The sequence below is a fragment of the Amborella trichopoda genome, chromosome 8, assembly GCF_054954075.1.
Source record: "Amborella trichopoda isolate Santa Cruz 75 chromosome 8, AtrichopodaSantaCruz75HAP2 v2.0, whole genome shotgun sequence".
In the NCBI taxonomy this organism is placed as follows: Eukaryota; Viridiplantae; Streptophyta; class Magnoliopsida; order Amborellales; family Amborellaceae; genus Amborella; species Amborella trichopoda.
In genome coordinates, this window is record NC_142343.1 from 44,364,922 (window position 1) to 44,383,604 (window position 18,683).

General features: G+C 36.0%; 2 protein-coding genes across 4 annotated transcripts; both read right to left on the reverse strand.

The window, feature by feature from the left end:
* Positions 1 to 1,474: 1,474 nt before the first annotated feature.
* On the reverse strand, positions 1,475 to 5,889 carry GLY2 (Metallo-hydrolase/oxidoreductase superfamily protein). Its single transcript, XM_006842507.4, has 7 exons — positions 5,771 to 5,889; positions 5,375 to 5,497; positions 4,702 to 4,863; positions 3,105 to 3,183; positions 2,526 to 2,639; positions 2,091 to 2,267; positions 1,475 to 1,863 (listed from the first exon to the last, which is right to left on the reverse strand). Exons 1-7 carry the CDS (start codon positions 5,815 to 5,817, stop codon positions 1,789 to 1,791), a joined length of 777 nt encoding a protein of 258 aa, XP_006842570.1. The 5' UTR covers positions 5,818 to 5,889; the 3' UTR covers positions 1,475 to 1,788.
* A 3,435-nt stretch (positions 5,890 to 9,324) lies between these two features.
* On the reverse strand, positions 9,325 to 15,915 carry LOC18432401 (ZIP metal ion transporter family). Of its 3 annotated transcripts, none has more exons than XM_088874016.1 (6): positions 15,690 to 15,915; positions 14,347 to 15,348; positions 13,206 to 13,490; positions 12,125 to 12,253; positions 11,851 to 11,948; positions 9,325 to 10,354 (listed from the first exon to the last, which is right to left on the reverse strand). In XM_088874016.1, exons 2-6 carry the CDS (start codon positions 14,845 to 14,847, stop codon positions 9,544 to 9,546), a joined length of 1,824 nt encoding a protein of 607 aa, XP_088730142.1. In that variant the 5' UTR covers positions 14,848 to 15,348; positions 15,690 to 15,915; the 3' UTR covers positions 9,325 to 9,543. The 3 variants fall into 3 exon arrangements, with proteins under 3 accessions (XP_088730142.1, XP_020521806.1, XP_088730141.1); XM_020666147.2 differs by having other exon boundaries at positions 14,347 to 15,491; XM_088874015.1 differs by having other exon boundaries at positions 14,347 to 15,561.
* Between the last annotated feature and the right edge of the window lie 2,768 nt (positions 15,916 to 18,683).

The window sequence follows — 18,683 nt, forward strand, 5'->3', positions numbered from 1 at the left end:
GATCACATAAAATTCGATCATGGATTACAAAAAAAAACAAACAAAAAAAAACAAAAAATTCAATCGTGGATTACAAAAAAGAAAAAAACAGTTCGATCATGGATTACAAAAAATTCAATCATGGATTACAAAAAACTCTATCATGGGTTACAAAAAAAGCAAAAAACAAAAAATTCAATCATGGATTACAAAAAAAAAAACAAACATTTCGATCATGGATTACAAAAAAAAAAAAAACATTTCGATCATGTATTACAAAACATTCGATCATGGATTACAAAAAATTCTATCATGGGTTACAAAAAAAAACAAAAAAAACAAAAAAATCGATCATGGATTACAAGAAAAGAAAACAAACATTTCGATCATGGATTACAAAAAATTCTATTATGGGTTACACAAAACCAAAAAATTCGATCATGGATTACAAAAAAACAAAAACAATTCGATCATGGATTACAAAAAAATCCCTAAAGCTGTTCGAATTGTGTGAAACTCCCTAAAGCTGTTCTAGAGTAGGTGGCATGCTAGAGGTGCTAATAACATGTGCCTTTTCAAGAACAAACTCCACCCACCATTCGTATGTTTTGTGATTTTTGGGGCTATGGACAAAGAAATGGTACATATGGTCCCTATAATGTGGATCATTGATTGAACCCAGTATCATCCAATAGTCCAAAAAGAATTTCATATTTTATTTTAACCTTTATTTAAAAGGTGCGGTTTCTGTAAGATTGCAACCAACACACCTTAAAATTTTATCATAACATATAATTTTCTTGTAAAATATATGAAACTATTGAAAATAGACGGTCTAAATAATATGTTGCAAGATGCACTATTTTCAAGACTCTCAAAAGTTTTTATATCATATTCATACATCTCGATGTTGAGATGATCGATTAGAGGGTGTTTTCAACATTAAAACAATATTTTCAATAGATTTTTGAGGTGCATATGTGATTCTACATTTTAAAGTTGCAACCTTATTAAAACTTAAACCCTTATTTAAAAACAATATTTCTATAATTTGGGGCATTGATGTATTTTTATTTGGCACATAAATAAAAATAAAAATAAAAAGAAATTTAATAAAAAAAGGTCAACCAAAATACTTCTAAAATAATTTAAGGATATTTGGCCAACTTTTGTTCAAAGTATTTTTTTTTATTTTTATTTAATTCAAAATATAAAAATTCATGTATAACATAAATTTTAAATAGATATGATTTAAATATTTTTTAATGGAGTGCATACTCCATTCCATTTATATGCGTTTGTCTGAAACGCATCAGAATGAAAATACTCTCTCAACACATCAAAGATTTTCGTCTACCTCTCTGTCTTGCTCTCAGAAGCACGTCGAAGATTTTCATACACCTCTCTCACACATTTACAAATTTCCTCTCTCTCTCTCAACCACATCAGAGATTTTCATATGCATCTCTCTCTCTCACCAGAAACACATCAGAGATTTTCATATGCCTCTTTCTTTCTCTCTCTCACATGCGTGCGTGTGCAGGCACACAAAACACACAGAAACACATCAGAGATTTTCATATACATCTCTCTCTCTCTCTCACAGTAACACATCAGAGATTTTCATATACATCTCTCTCTCTCAGAAACACATCAGAGATGTTCAAATACATCTCTCTCTCACTCTCTCTCAGAAACACATCAGAGATTTTCATATACAACAGCACTCGAGCATTGACTTCCCTATTCATACCAGTCACATGAAATCATAAATTCACATGGGTCTCTCTCTCTCTCCAAGTACCTGCCCTAGCCTCTCCAGTTATCTTTCTTCTGCCTCAACTCCGTTAGAGCTTCAACTGGTGAGCTATAACCCAGATGCGCCTACATAGAAACCACTTAGCATTGAAAAAAAATCCCAAACCATTGTAAAGCAAAGAGATCAAACATCCAACCAAGTACGAAATAAACAACCAAAAGACACATAACTTGTCGCATAAAACTAGAGGCACCCCATAAACCAAGAAAAACTGAACCTGGATCACTTCCAATTAAATCATGGAAACCATGCGAAATTTTTTGTACTCCCATATTGATGTCGTCAGATTTACCTGGAGTTGAGGAAGATCAACACGCATAAATGGGTTGGTCTCGAGCTCGTCCTCAATTGTCGAAGGGATGGTTGGCTCGTTGGCCTTGCGTTGCTCCATGGCCCATGCAAGCTTCTTTTCTATCCTCTCATTCTCTGGCTCGACAGTTTTCGCAAATTGCAGGTTCTTTACTGTATACTGATAAAACACAGGTAATTAGCTATGGATGGGCAAAAGTCTTGACCATCAAGCTTCATAAAATAAATGAGCAGGATTCTCGTGCACAAGCTTCGCATGTAAATCAATTTGAATTGACATTTGAATTTTGTAAAAGACTGTCTCTCTCTATGCCTCTCTCTCTCTGAACAAACATCAAGAAAGAGTATGCTGCGGACAAACTAACAATGGATAATAAAAGGATGCCATATAATAACAGGAAAAGAATGAAAATCTTACCTCATGGCCACAGTAAACTCGAGTAGGTTTTGGCAAAGAACCCAATGTCACACACAATGACTTATACATCTGGTCTGCAGTGCCTTCAAAAAACTTTCCACAACCAGCTACAAACTGCAAATAATGAAATCAAGTAGCAAGAACAGCATTACCATAGTCCTCAATGAACAATTAAAATAGGAAAACAAGATGGAAAAGCCCTATCTCACATGAAAACAAATTACTTGACCTCTTGTTTTTTTTTGTTTTTTTGGCAAGCTTTCTATCTGTCACTATGCACATATAACTTATATATGTTACGAGAACGATATCTATTCGATCTTGATAGGATTGCTGGGAGTAACCCGATAATAATGCCACACATTACTCATGGCTTTACATGAACAGCTCGAGCTAATTTGTGACACGTCAGCTCATTCTCAATAGTCCAATCAAGATCAGGCGGTGGTTTGTCTCAAGACACATATAAACTATACGTGTAGAGACACATTAATGGCTTCCCTTTTTTCCTGAACTTTTAAGAAACTGCTTAGACCTTAAAAATGCAAAGTGTATCATGAATCCATCTTCATAACTTACCAATGTATCCCCAGTGAAAACAGCTTGATCATCATCCTCTTTGCTTGTTACAAAATAACTTATATGGCCTTTGGTGTGGCTAGTAACACCAAATTCATAGGAAAGTCAATCGTATAAGGCAAAAGTTGTTACATGATGTGCAAACCTTATACTATAGAACCAAATTTCAAAGTCTAGCATAAAAGGAAAAGTATATACAAGGCGTCCTCATACTATAGAAGTGAAGTACACCTAAAAAACCATTTGTAAAAGGTTGTCCGAATGCTGGAAACCCCATAGTTGATCATCTCGGCCTCAAGATGTTTGGATATAAAAAAAAGGATTCAGATATTAAAAATAGTGCATGTTGTAACACATTATCTGGATTGTCCATTTTCAAGATTTTCTAGTATTTATAGATCTGCTTGAACACTACCATTTTTAGAGCTTTAAATTTCATAATTATGGGTAGAAACATATTTTCAAGTCAATATAAGAGTTTTCAACACTAGATTTGCATCTTCCAGCAAGGTTAGGAGGTGCTACTTGCTTTGATTGTTTAAAGTTGGCACCTTATATAAACTGCACCCTTCGTATAATGTTGTAATTAGTTGTGTTTATTATACTTTGTCGTCATTTAGTATAATACAGATAGGGAAGAAACACATCAGCAAAGCAAAACAAAAAAGTGTGTTGGTTTTTTGTTAGGAAAAAAATTCTCTCTTCAATGAATTATCATGACCAGGGAAAAAAAAAAAAAGAACCCAAAGCTGCAACCGACTATACATATAATACTACAAAATAAGAGTCAATGAATAATGATATCTAATAAAAATCACTGTGGCACTGAAGAAACATGCGATAAATATTAGGGCAGATCAGTCAAACTGTCAAACAAATAGTGAAAGCTTCATGTCCTGGATCAAAACTTCAGAGCTACAACAATGACCTTTGTGAAGAGAATTTTGAAAAGGATTCAGAACACCACATAAGCTTGAACAGATTTGAAAAAAAAGCAACTTAAATTCGTTAACATCAACTTGCATTCTTCATTGACAACATCATTTCATTAAGTACAAAATCAGTATACAAGTATCAGCATCACATGTAAAACAGTTAGCCTTTATCTTCCTGGGTTGTTTGTTAAACTCAAATCTTACCTGTTTATCTTGAGTAAAACAAGCTGGTGGTAACTAAAGATCCTCTATGTGAAGTCATACTACTAAGTACTTTGAACAGTTTCTTTTTATTCTTTTTTTCTTAAAGAATGATTGAGAAAATTGAGAATTGGTAAGAATTCTAGACAAAAAGAAACAAGAAAACCGAACATACCATTGATACAGGCCAGAGTTCAAAAACTAAGCATGTCCGACTTGGACTCAGCCAAGCTACACGGACACTACAAGCTACCGAGTATGTATCCCAAACCATGGGAACTGATTGAATCCCACCATTTCCCAGTACTTTATTGTTAATTTTTTTTTTTAGGACCCAATGAGTCTCTGCCAGACTCTGCAAAGTTGAGTTGCCAGACTCGGGCTTGGGATCCTAGGGAGTCCCGGCCTGAGTCCTTGCTTTAAAACACTGATACAGTTAAGACCAAATTCACGAAACATACCATGGAGTGTGAAGAGCCAAGACATTGACATCACTTCCAAAAGAGAGCTTATCACCACTTTCCAATTTATTAGTAAAACCCCTCACATTGTCCAATGCTCCCCCATAAACTTTTATTCCAGGTACCAATTCCTTTATTTTGTCATTTCCTCCAGCATGATCCCTAAGAATTTGGGTTAGGGAAAAAACATAAAAATTGTGTCAGGTATGGTATCTAATAAGAGAGAGAGAGAGAGAGAGAGAGAGAGAGATAACAAAGATATTAATAAAAAAAAATTTGTATTAGTGATAAAAGAAAGAATTCAAGCAATTGGCATGGAATATTGTTATCAGAACAATCACAACAACAATTTGAGAGCATTTATCCTATCAATGACAATTTTGAAAAAAAAAAAATTAACACTAACGCCAACATTTGCACAAGTATGAAAAATTCCCAATAAAACTAACTATGTAATAGGCCTTAGCAAAAACCATCATCAAATTTATCAATTTATTCTAATTAAAATCGATCAATTTCTCAATTTATGCCTATAAGGTGATATAAAATATATATAAAAAAAATAGAATCTTTCACTAAAATGAATCGATCACAATAAAGTATCATATCCATTAACTGTAAAAACAATTAACACTAAATTCATGATAATTCTCCACAGGAAACTCTTTCATACCAGTGATGATGAGTAGTGAGAACAAGCTTTATGTCTGCATGAACAGCTTCTGCAACTTTCAAGACCTTCTCAGGCTCAACTGGATCAACAACCGCAGCTTCTCTGGTTTTCTCATCCAAAATCCTAGTAAAACACAATCAAATAACTGAAAACAAACGAACCCACATAGAAAAATATATCTCTTCTCCTTAAATCTATCAATCATCCGAAAAACGAAAGTCAAAAAAAGGAAACAGAGCCATCAAAGGAAGCAATAACCCTAACCAGGCTAAAAAAGCAACCCAATGCCCTAATTAGAATTCAGAACTCATTCCCTAAAGCCAAAGAAGATCATATATCAATCCAGAAACCTTATTCTCCAAATAAATAAATAAGGGGGATTTGAATTGTAATTACAGATATGCGTAGTTGTCTTCCAAGCAAGGAATGTGAAGAATCTTCATTCTCTGAAAGCCCTAAAAATCGATGAAAACCCTAAAAACCTATCAATAAAGAGACTAAGAAGTGCGAGGCTCGGAGCTTCTCGGCCATGGCTTCCTCTGTTTATAGTGGAACAGAAATGTAGAGGCTTCTGATTAGAGAAACGACACAATAATTACTATTTTACCCTTTTACAAGGCAATGAAACCTCTTACCTTTGAAACTGGAGGTCACAGTTACAAAAACCTCTGCCCTTTGAAACTGGAGGTCACAGTTACAACCGTCCGATGTGAATAGCTTAGATGTGTCATAAAGGTCGAAATATTTTTTTTAATCTTTAAAATTGATCAATGAAATAAGTACAGCCACTTAATTTCACATCCCGTCAAGATTAATTAAGACCACTTTACAAATAAATTTTAAGTTTGGAAAATAATCCATCTTGAAACGTTTTTTTTAACCATCAATTTTCAAAATTTTCAAGTTTTGATAGATTCTGCTCAATCTACACTATTTTTTGTAACTTTAAGTTTTATAGTTAAAGATAAAAAAATATTTTAATGCTATCAAAAAGATTTTTAGTATTGAAACCATATTTCTCAACACTATTTGAAGGTGTGCTCTACTTTGATTGTTTAAAGCTTCGGCTTTATACAAATCGCATTTTATCTTTTATATATGAAGGTCACATTTATTATTGTCCCTTAAATTTCAAAATAGATAGTTGTAAAAGTGTCATTGAATAAAACACAAAGTTCCAACAAAAATATTTGTTGAGTTCAAAACTTACTCCAAGCCATCTTTGTGAACTCCATATATATAAAAGATAAATAATCCCTTTGTAGACAATCCTATTTTATATTTAGTGATACTACAAAATGGCAAGTTGTGTGAACTCAGGCCACACTCCAAGGCCCGTGGATGAGACTAGGACTGAATTCCATTTGAGAAGGTCGAGGTCAGGGCCAGCCCTAGTCCAATTCAAAGTGGGCTCAAGTATTAATTCCGGGCCAACCTTGGTCAATTCGTAATGGCCCAAAATAGCATATATTATTTGAGTAATGATCCTACAGTACAGGACCCTCCCCATCCATATGTGTAGGATCTCAAAATATCACTTTTAAAGTTAGCACGGATCTCTAAAAAAATTATTACATGGGTATGAACTTGATTTTTTTAAAGATCCGTGCCAACTTTAATGAGATCATTTGAATTCTACCCACATGAGTGGAGGAGGGTCCTATAAGATCATTTCTCATATTATTGATATAAAATGATTCACAAATTCAGCGTAGGAAAAGGTTTATATAAGACCTAAGCTTCGTCAGAAGCATGGTTATGAAATAATGAACTTGGAGCCCTAACAATAGTAGGGAAAATGATCCCTTACTCGTGGGATGAATGGAATTCATTATGGTTGCTACCTTGATCACTTAACCTTGAGCGCATTTTTATAAATGATAGGTTATTCTCTTAGATACTTTAAAAAAAAAAAAAAAAATTTGTAATGTATTATTTGGACTGCCCATGCATATCATATATGTGTCATTTTTGGAAGTTCACCCCCTTAAAACTACAGGAAATAAATTTTTAAGTCACTATAAAAGCTTTTAATCCAAAATTGCAATTTCCATTGAGGTTTTAGGTGAAGGGCAAGATTGCACTAGGTATTATGGTCTATGACGCATGATACCAAGGTTACAATCTACAAGGAAAATGTTAAAATAACGCGTAGTCTTTATGAAAAAAAACAAAATCTCACCTCAAAACCCACCAAAAATATAGTTTCAGTGCAAGAAAGCTTTCATATCGATAAAGTTGACTTCAACAACTATGGTTGTGAAAAAAAAGTAGAATTTCAAACCTTAAAAATACTGCATATTGTTATACATCATTCAAATTGTCTAATTTCAAGTGTTCCTATATCTGCAAGATCTGTATTATTGTTTGAGCTACAAAGTTTATAACCAATGGTGGAAATAGATTTTAGAGCTATCGTAGCGATTTTCCATGTCCAAGGTATTTTATTGATAAGGTTTCAAGGTGAAGCTCTCTTTTTTTTCATAGGACCGAGGCCTCAGAAACTACATCCCAATCTATATACCATAGATTAATATGGAATACACTGAAATCCTCCTCTCTCGAATATGAAACTTTCTGCTCATTCTCTCTCTCCCCATTGAAAAGCCTCCTCCAGCCCTCTCTCTCTACCCTACCTCCTGCCTCCCCCTCTCTAGCTCTAAGTCCCCACCAAAAGGTAGAAGCCTTTTGCTTTCTGTTATGTTCCCAAAATTGATGAGTGAACCAATTCAATATAACCCATGCTATTACATGGAATGTTATGGTGTTGTTGGGGACAAAGACACAAAATGTATCTATTTTGAAGAAGCATTAAGGTCGTTTTACACTAAAGGGTCATGACCCGGTGCTGGTCGTGCCTACACAAGGTTCCAAGGGAGGTGAGCTGAAAACAGTTTTAACCTTTGACTTTTTATGCACAACATAGCCGCTCTCAGGACTTAGATCCACGCTCTTGCGCTTACTGAGCCTTTTACCGCAACACCAAGTGACGACCCCTTGAACGTTTTATAATGTCCTATGAAAATTAGGAGTTATTTCAAAGTCGTATAATTGAGAAACATTGTGCTTATAAAAATTCATTTGGCTAGGCCAGGCCTGAACCCAGCCCGATTCATTTTAGGACCAAGTTGGCTTTGGCACCGGCCTTAATGGTATTGTTGAGCTGGGTCAGGGTCTAGCCCGAATATGAGAGTTTGGATTAGGGTTGTGCCTGGGCCTAGGCAAAATATTTGAGCAGGGCTGTAAGAAATCCTCCTGTTGAGCATAGAATTAGATTTCAATTTCAAAATGGTGAACTTGAAAAGGTTCAAAGGAGCAAGAAACTGAATTCCGAAGGCATGACACAAGCTTAACTCTGGTAACTGTGGTGTGGAAAACCAGTGATTCAAAAATGCGAATCAGTTTCTCACTCCCCCTCAATTTGCCTTGTTTGACTTGGATAATTTCCAAATCAGCCCAGGATGTATTTAATAAAAAAGAAAAAAGCTATGAACCAGAGTGAGTGATTCCAGATTTATTTAGCCTGGGATTGCCATTGCCCCAATCCAACGCAGTCGATTCCTAGATCGAACAGACCAGTAATGAAGACTGCGAGAGAGAAAATCAGAGACTGCCCTTCTTGCTCCATGTTTTTGTATTTCTCCCCATAAATTTACAAATTCCATAGGCACAGTGTTATCACTATTCATAGTAGTGTATAAACAAAGGAAATGTAGATAGTGTGCGACCATTACCCTTTCATAAGCCAAATAGAGAAGGTAATGGACACAGTAAAAACATCCCCTTTGATAAGTCACATAAACCCTTAACCATCAGATGTAAAATCAAACAGCTTATGTGCCATTCCTCCACAAAAGGTTCGGTGGAAAAGTTCGCTATCTTCGAGCACCATCAATAAGACACCCCCATCCACCCATTTTCACATCTGATGATCAAAGGTGATTGCAAACTTTTTGCCCCAAAGGTGAACGGTCTTATTGTATACTCATCTCAAGTAAAATTCTCACCTGGAAATTATGAAAAAATTGAAAATTTCTCTTCCTAAGGGACCATGTTATCATGATTCATACTGTAACCATTACAGTGAACTAAAAGCCTATCATCGCCCCCACAGTCCACACTTATTATAGACACGCAAAGCCCCGTCTGCACACATGAGCATTCTCTATCTATGTCACAGCCTCCGGCGCCGAGTCACAGTACGGCGTGTGTAAGCAAACAAGCCTTGTGCTTGCAAGACACAAAATCGCAAACACAGCCCCCAACCCCAAACCAAACACTGTCCTCCTACTATCCACCCTCCATGCACGACTGAGAACTCCCCAAAAACTTGGAACCAACCATCCACATGCAAATACCATAAACAAGTCCAACCCCTCATACCCGATCCCTGACACAATGGCCCCAATAGCCGATATAGGTCCAGCCAAACCAGCCAAAGCTGAAGCTAAAAGCGCAATTCTCCACCCATCAGTGGCCCCAAACACGCAGCTCGCGACCGCCATTCCTCTCGGTAATCCATGAAGAGATGCAGGCAATAGCATATGGCGCCCTAAACCATAGGCTTTAGGGGCAGCGACCCCCAAAGCTAAGCCTTCAGCTAGAGCATGAAGGGCTATAGTGCAGGAAGCCAAAAAAGCTTGTAATGTAGGGGCACTTAAGGGTAGAGAGAGGGTAGGGGCGTTTAGTGCATTTAGAGAGGCTTTGCGTTGAACTAATCGGAGAGAGGTGGTTGACGTGTGAGAGAGAGTAGAGCCTAGGGCAAGGAGAGATAGAGTAGGGAGGAGAGAGAGCTTGGAGGAGAAGAGGAGTTGGAGGGGGCGCCATGAGGCGAGGATGAAGGCGATGCCCGAGGAGAAGGCGGAGAGGAGGGAGTGTTGGAGACGAAGGGCAGTGGCAAGGGCGACGAGGGTGGCCCCCCCAAGGAAGGGGCCGAGGCCAAAGAGCAGGGAGACGAGAAATCCTGAGGCATGCTCTGAGCTGCATTCAAAAGAAAACAGATTGATTAGTTTTACTTGCACCTAATCAGAAACACAGGATGAGAGAGGGGGGGGGGGGGGGAAGAGAGAGAGCGAGAGAGAGAGAGAATGCATATTGCATTCACGAGAAAAAAGAAAAAAAATAGATAACATCAAGTTACATCAGACCACACAAACTCAAGAGTATTCAGTTGAAATCTACCACCTAGCAGTAGAGTTCAGTAATTCAGCTAGCAGTAGAGGGTGAGAGAGTTCATCAATTCAGCTAGAAGCACAGAGAGAGAGTTCAGAAATTTAGTTCGCCACAGAGAGAGAGAGAGAGAGAGAGAGAGAGAGAGATTCAGTTGAAATCCACCACCTATCGCGAGAGTTCAGATACTCAGCTAGCAGTACGCACACACACGGCTTGTTCAGGTAAAAAATATATGCATCCCAGTTATGTTGAATTTTTCTTTGAAAAAATTGAATTCATTGTGCTTTACAACCATAATCTGGTATGCTTGGATCAGTTCGAGAGGGTGAATTTCAGTTGTGTTGAATTTTAAACTGCCTTATCCTAATTGAGGCAAATTTTGGTCCTCAAGCATGACTCCTGACTTGTTGGAGTGGTTAAGGATTCAAAAGTTCCATTTCTTTGATAAGGATTCATTCCTTTTTTTTAAATAAAAGGTTCAAAGATTGCTACACATTTGGTGTGTTAACATCATCCTCCTGATCCCTAATTCAATCCTAATCTGCCTTCAATTTACAAACCTCCTCTCAATGGACAGGATGATAATGAGATCTCTCTCCTTCATTTTAAATAATATGCTACAATAACCTCTCCAATTCCCCAACACTAAGGGAGAAATTGGCAATAAAGTTGGTCCTTAAGCCAGTATATTCGATAGAATGGGCTTTCAAATAATGTTGTGCCCACCCAAAGAAAGAGAACATAACAGTCTGGATTCCAAAGAGACTTAATACTCTTTCATGTAAAAAAGAGGGCCTAAAATGTACAGTTGGTATTTGGCGAAACAGCAACACTCAGCCAGGAAAAGCCCGGTCCTGGACCACAAAATTTAGCCTGAGGGCTGGGCCAGGAAGTGCTGGGCCTGGGAAAGGGATCATGGCAGGTACAGTCAGGTCCAGAACGGTTTTTCTCCCTTATCTTTTTAAAATTTTCATTATGCCTGGCCTGGGCCAGGCCTTAGGGACCAAGACCATGCCCCGCCTGGGCCCGCGCTGTTGCCAGCCTTATGACTAACGGTCAAGGTAAGTAGCAGAATTGACCTTTAACTGAATAATTCACATTGCTAGAATGCAAATGAACTACAAGTCATCCACATAAAAGATCAAGGCCACCCATTTATACAAGACTCATGAATGGTTGTGCATATATATATATATATATATATATATATATTGTATCTGTCTTTATGTCTACTAGCTGCTACTGAGTATCTAAGATTCTATGATGAGAAGACAACTTTTCTTGGTATAGATTAGAAGACATGCCTGTAACCATGGCCAAATGATTGCAGAACTGTGCTGAGTGTTTCCATGAATGCCACGGCCAGTGTAGCAGCTGACGCAACTTGGGAAGGTGAAGCTTCCTGCAATCAAGAAAGAGACCATCAATCATAAATCTCATCAGATGAATTATACTTCACAACTCTTGTGCAACAAGGTACGTAAAAATACCAAACTGTTCCACCCTCTCTTCCACCCCAAAAGAGTGCAAACCACTGACAATTTCATAATTCCCCTTTCCATGAAATAAGAAAATTACCTTGAAAGCATCAGGGAGGACCTCTGCTATTACCATCCATATCATACATCCAGCAGCAAAGCCAGTGCAGAAAGGCAGGAATTTGTGAAATGCATCAGCACAGATGAAGGAGGGCACAGCTACCAAAGGCTAAAACACAACCACAGAAGGTATGGTAAGGAACAGAAAGTGATACAAATATGAAAATCTCTCTCACATGCACACACCAATAGGCAACATCATAGTCAATCCAGTGAAGACATAATTCAATACTTATTTAAATTTAACTTTTCATGGAAAGTGTATCGAAAAAGGGAAGGTACAAATATGTTATTGACCATAATTTATTTCAAAGATAAAGAAACAGGGGCGTAGAAACACCCAACCAAGCAGAACCATGCACCACAGAACAAGAATGTGTCCCATAGATAGTCCATGTCTTATGTATCATTTTATTGCAAAGTCGAGCAAAAGTGATACAGTTCCACAGGATTAAAAAGAAGACCTAAAGGGCGGTGAATTTCACCGATAATCAGCGTAACCATCATAATCAAATCATTGTAGAAAATAGTAAATATCCATGGAGTTTAGGAGAAAAATCAGCTAAAAATAATGTAGTATAAAGAAATTCTTTAGTGCAACAGAAAGTGTGGAAACTAACTAAACACCACAGAGAACGTCCTCGCATAAAAAAGATGTTCACACTTCCTCATTAGATAAAGTCCAGAAATGGTTTTTCTGACCCAGAAATTCATGCTCACAGATAACTTCATCGACATTTTCATTGCACATATTAAGATTTTTGACCGAATAAAATCAAGTAATCTATTGAGATCTGATTTTCTGAAACTAAATGAGGATGCCAACCAATGTAATTCAATAGTACAAATCAAACACCAAAGAAAGCACCAGTAAGACATTCCATTAGATTATCATTTGCTTTCCTTTTATAGACAAAACAATCACAGCCCATCATCAGGAAAGAAAGAATATTCATATGTTCCAAAGTGCACAACCATCAAGCCATACCCTCCCATAAAAACAAAAGAACCACACAAAGTGATACACATTGCATATACAGGTAACATAAGCAAGCAATTACCTGAGGTAAAGAAGTAATAACACTCCACAACATCGCATTCTGTGGAGAAACCCCTCTTGATGCAAGAACCATACTCACAGCTAATCCTTCAGGAATGTTGTGAACAGCAATAGCCAACGTGACAAGAACACCTTGAGAGAGCCCTTTGGAGCCAGCAAAGGAAACCCCAACACCAGAGCCCTCGCCAAAAGAATGAAGAGTCATTATTCCGATAACAAGAACAACCTTTCTGGCATCTGCGCCTTTTATGTCCAACATGCTTACTTCCCCATATTCTTCAAGGAACTGCACATAAAAGAAACGATAAATTTTCAATGAATGTGTACTAAAACCTGCAAATTCCACTACTGATCTCATCCTTGAAATCATGATTCAATGGCAAACCCTTGTACATCGTCTCAACAGTCAATACTCAAGATCCATAAAACATTGATTGATGAATAGGTCTAGCTTCATACTTCAAAGGTAAATTGAATAAATAAATAAATAAATAATTACACAATACAGTTGCTTATGCCCCAATTCCACCTTGAACCTAATATTTGTTCACCCATCAAAGCTCCCTCTATAAGGAACTCCAAGAAGTTCCCACTGCAAGAGCAATAACAAAACCTCCAACTTGTATTTCTCATCCACAAAGAACTTTCATAGTTCCATCAATTAATCAACTAAGTTAACAAATACACACATTGAATTCAAAATAATGATGGCTATATCATTCAGGGTCTGGATAAAGGATGATCACTTGTTGAACTTGAGAAACAAGTAAAATACATTCTGGACATAGTAAAATACACTCTGGACATACAAAAGTGTACTTGAATGAGGTAGACAGGAATTTTAGACATCCATGCACAAAATAACACCTTTAAATTTATGGGAATATCCAAAATCAGAACATGCAATAAAACAGAGTACGCGCTTCTATCTTAAACATCAGATAATGTGGCATCAGAACAGCTCACTGTCTATTTTCCTTCCAAACAATTCAGGCTTGATATCTAATTTAATTAAAAAATTAAAAAACAAGCAGCTAACTTTACAAAAAGTTGCATCTCTTAGGAGAAATAAAAAAAACAAGATTCAGGTTCATAAATAAAAAATAAAAGAGGAAACATAAAAAATGCAATTGGGGCCTCACCTTCTTGCAAACCCATATGAAAACTCCACCACTCAAGATCCCAAACACAACCCAATTGCCACCACCATACACCTGTCCTTCCTGCACAAGGTCAAAACTAGCAGCCAACATAACCCCTGCTGCTAACCCATTGCAAACACCTGCCCATTGAGGTTCCAACTCCACAAAAAAGAATGGCACTGCCCCTAATCCCGTTGCAGCTGCCATTGCCAATGTAAACCATGCAACCGTTGACACTGAAACTCTGCTATTTCGAGCTTTACCTTCTTCAAAAATATGGTTATCATCTTTTGACTCAATAAATGCAGCCTCTCTACCAGACCCATCGATGACAAGGCTCTCTAAGTTCCTAGAAGGTGCAGTCCCAATTCTCTTCCGAGAATTAGCTTCCAATAAACTTCTCCCACTGAATTTTTCAAAATCAGGATTGGCCATGGTTGAACCCCATGGAACTATTAGAACTACCCAAAGCAAAGCCACTGGTTTGAGCTGCCAACCCATAGTTTTTTTACTGAAGGCCAACCAAAATCCAAAGAATTATCTCTGTGATAACTGTTCAAGTAACTCAATTTCTTGCATTTGAGAAGGAAAATATGTGCAGTTGTACCTCTATCACACCGTGTAGAGGTGAAACCTTCTTCTCAAACTTTTTGAATGCCCAAAGAAATTAATGTATAAGAAAGACTCTCACTCGTTCATATTCAAGCTCATAACTCAGCTCAGAAAAATGCCCAATTGTCGAGTGATCATAACATACAGCCACAACTGCACCTTGGATAAATCCTCGAAACTCGTAAGTCAAAATTGTATCTTGTGTCGCAAAAACCCAAAGCCCAAATCACAATTGATTTCACATTCGCATATGACTCGTGGGCAAGCAAACTTCTCCTCTCTTCAATCAATGTTCATTGGTGATGGCAAACCTTTTCACGCCCATCTAAATGAACGAATAATTCAGTGTCGAATTACCAGAAAGGGTCATCTGACATAGATTTCAGGAGCCTGAAAGAAATTCCAGTAATTTCTGAGATTTGAGCAATAATTCAGACACCACCAAAAAAAATTTAACCAAATCCTTTTGTGGTTTCCAACTAGTGCCCCAAAATTCCAAATTAATCCAATTGAAGAGCTACCCAAAATTCATGCTGCCAAAACAAACACCATATCCATCAAAAGAAATAATAACTCATTAGGGTTCATCTGAACATCCAGCTTCTGCAAGCGAGAGAGAGAGAGAGAGAGAGAGAGAGAGAGATTAAAGCAAAAACTCAAAACGACCAATAAAGAGTCCAGATGTTTCAGAAACTAATCAAAAGAGTCCAGATTTTCCATAAACTAATCACCTTAACAGACTGCAGAGAAAACAATTATCATCAAAAACCTCAAATAGATGCCCTCCAACTCTGGAAATCCACCAAAATTAACCCAAAAACCAACTTTTCCAGGATAATTCAAATGGATAAAATCCCCATTTATCCGGAAACCCTGGAAAAAAGGGGCCTAACAAAATGGCAAGACCAGGAACCTGCTCTCAAAACATTTTAACTCAAACCCTAATTCTTGAAGAACAAAAATATATCGAAACAAGAATCCATATAAATCATAGCAAAGAATAAAACTACTCACCTGGTTTTGAAAACCAGCGGCTCTAGCGGTTTGCGAAAACCGCTTTTAACAATAAAACGGTTTTGCAACGGGTTTTGAAGCGAGGGGAGGGGAACACCAGTTTCTTGTGCGTTGAAAATGAGAATAAATGAGGAGAGGGGGTCAATCTTTGGAGCAAATCTTATCATAAAAATATGTACTGTTTTCTTTTCCCTGTCCAATTATGGGTTAAGTGAAAAAGCACATATACGCATATTAAGGGTGAATTGTTTTTTCCAAGAGGAAAATGCTCAAATAGGATTGCAGCCGTATTAAAATAAATAAAGTCTCCCCTCAAAATTCATTTAAAATTACAGCTCTGCCATCAAAAAAAATTCAAATCGATCTTCCAGTCTTAGACCATTACAATTTTAAAAAAATAAAGGATTTCAAGAGTCGATTTTTTTTAAAAAAAAAGGATTTCAATACTTAAAAAAAGTGTATGTTATAACATATTATCTTTTTTTTCTTTTTTTTTTGGTAAGTATACATCCTTTTTACATAAAAATGAGTATTGTACTATTTTTTTAGCTTCAAATTTGATATTTTGTATTGGAAGTAGATTTTAGAATCGTCCTGGAATTTGCTGATGCCTAAGGTACTTTCTGGACGAGGATTCAAAGTGAGGCTTTACTTCGTTTTCAAGCTTATAGAAATGGCATATTTTCAATAAGGTTGCAACCTTAAACAATCCAATTAAGGCGCACCTCCAAATTTTACTATAACATGTAATTTTGAGTAAAATATTCTTAGTATTATCTAAAATTATATTTTCATATATAATTATAAAATTTTAAACTCCATAAATGGTTAAAATCATGTAGATCTATACACATGTGAAAATCTTGAAAATGGATGGTCTAGATAATGTGTTGTAAGATGTACTATTTTTGCTACCCAAAATCTTTTTTTTTACACATTCATGCATATCAATGTCGAGATGATCAATTAGAGGGTCTTTCAACATTAAAACAACCTTTTCCGATCGATTTTTTAAGTGCATTTGTACTTCTACACTTTAAAGTTGCAACCTTATATAAACTTTTCCCTTTTTAAAATGCACTTGTTTTATTGTTTTTAGCATTTAGGCATGATTTCGAGTCAAGCCTTACTTTAATTCTCTAGGATTGGTGCTTATATAAACCACATATAAATATAAAATTACAAAAGTTAAGTCACATTTCGAAACTCCTCCCAAAAATGAGTATGGGAGCCAGGAACCTTGGTGATGCCCGAAAACTTATTTTGTATGTTAATAATGAAGTCTAAAGTTCCAAAAATAATATAAATCTTACAAATTTGTGAAGATTGGAGAATGGACAATGCAAAAAATGTGTTACAAGATTTGACTGATAATCCATATTTTCAGATCTACGATTGTTGAGGTTAAGAATATTGTTTTGAGGAAATGTCATTGTCATTGTCATCATCATAGTTGTTTTTTAATTGATTGACGTTGGTTACACGAATATCGATCTGTCATTCTGCTTTATTCAAATATTTATTTAAATATAATTTTTTATTTCAATTATGCTTTATAAGTTTTTAAAATTCATAAAAAATAAAAAATTTATTTAAATATAATTTTTTATTTCAATGATGCTTTATAAGTTTTTAAAATTCATAAAAAATAAAAAGAAAATCCTCCAGCTAGGTGTTTGCCTATCAGAACAAATGCAAAAGCATCGTCTCCGTGTACCACACGATTGCTTTGTGCTTTTTTATTTCAATATTACAACTACATTTAACAAGTCATTACTAGTAAAAAAATTATCAAAATGCATCTTCGAGGTGAATTATAATGTTTTATTTATTTATTTTATTTAGTTTAAAAATTCCATTCAAAATACACATGATCGAGTGTCAAAATAGTTGAAACGAGTAAAAGATTTAATAGTCGATGAGTTGGATGTATTTTGATAAATTTCACTAAATATAATAATAAACCATAGATGAAATAACTCATATATCTGGCCAAATTAGTAGGGTGACAAGTTTTGGTAATAAAAATTATTTAGAACCGGAGATTATAAATGCGAGCCTTTTAACAAATATATTTTTGAGATGGAGTTTTAAGACTTAAGTTTTAAAGATGTGTAATGTCTAACATGGAGAACATTAATATGAATAAATAAATAAAAATTTATTATTTGTAAAAAAAACGTTTGAACCGGTAGTTTCCATTGTTTCATCTATCTTTAATATGAATGCTTTGCAGTTTTGTGGATCGCACATGTAGAAAGACGGTCCAGCCAACACGAAACAATTTTATTTTAAAAAAAGTATTGGTGATCCGGATTAGGCACCCAAAAATCAGTCCGCATCAGTGAATTGGCAGTTGGGATCGCCGTTTTACTATGTGAAAAAAAATGAATTAGCAAAAAAAGACGTGAAAAAACAATGAATCGATAAAAAACCGGTACGGATATGTGAATCAACAGCCCGAATCGCCATTTTATTGTGCAAAACCAACAATTCCCTTTTAGACTCAATCGTTTTTTTATACATATATAAAATCGAAAGGGGGTGACCAATTCCCAAATCGAACTGGGCTATTTTGAGCGTATTTATTAGGAAACATTATATTTGGGAGAAGTTGCTAGAAAAAGTTAGATTAGCGGTAAATTGATTAAAGAGTTTATTTTTTAAAATTTTATCAATTTTTCTGAAAAAAATTACTACAGTTGTGAATG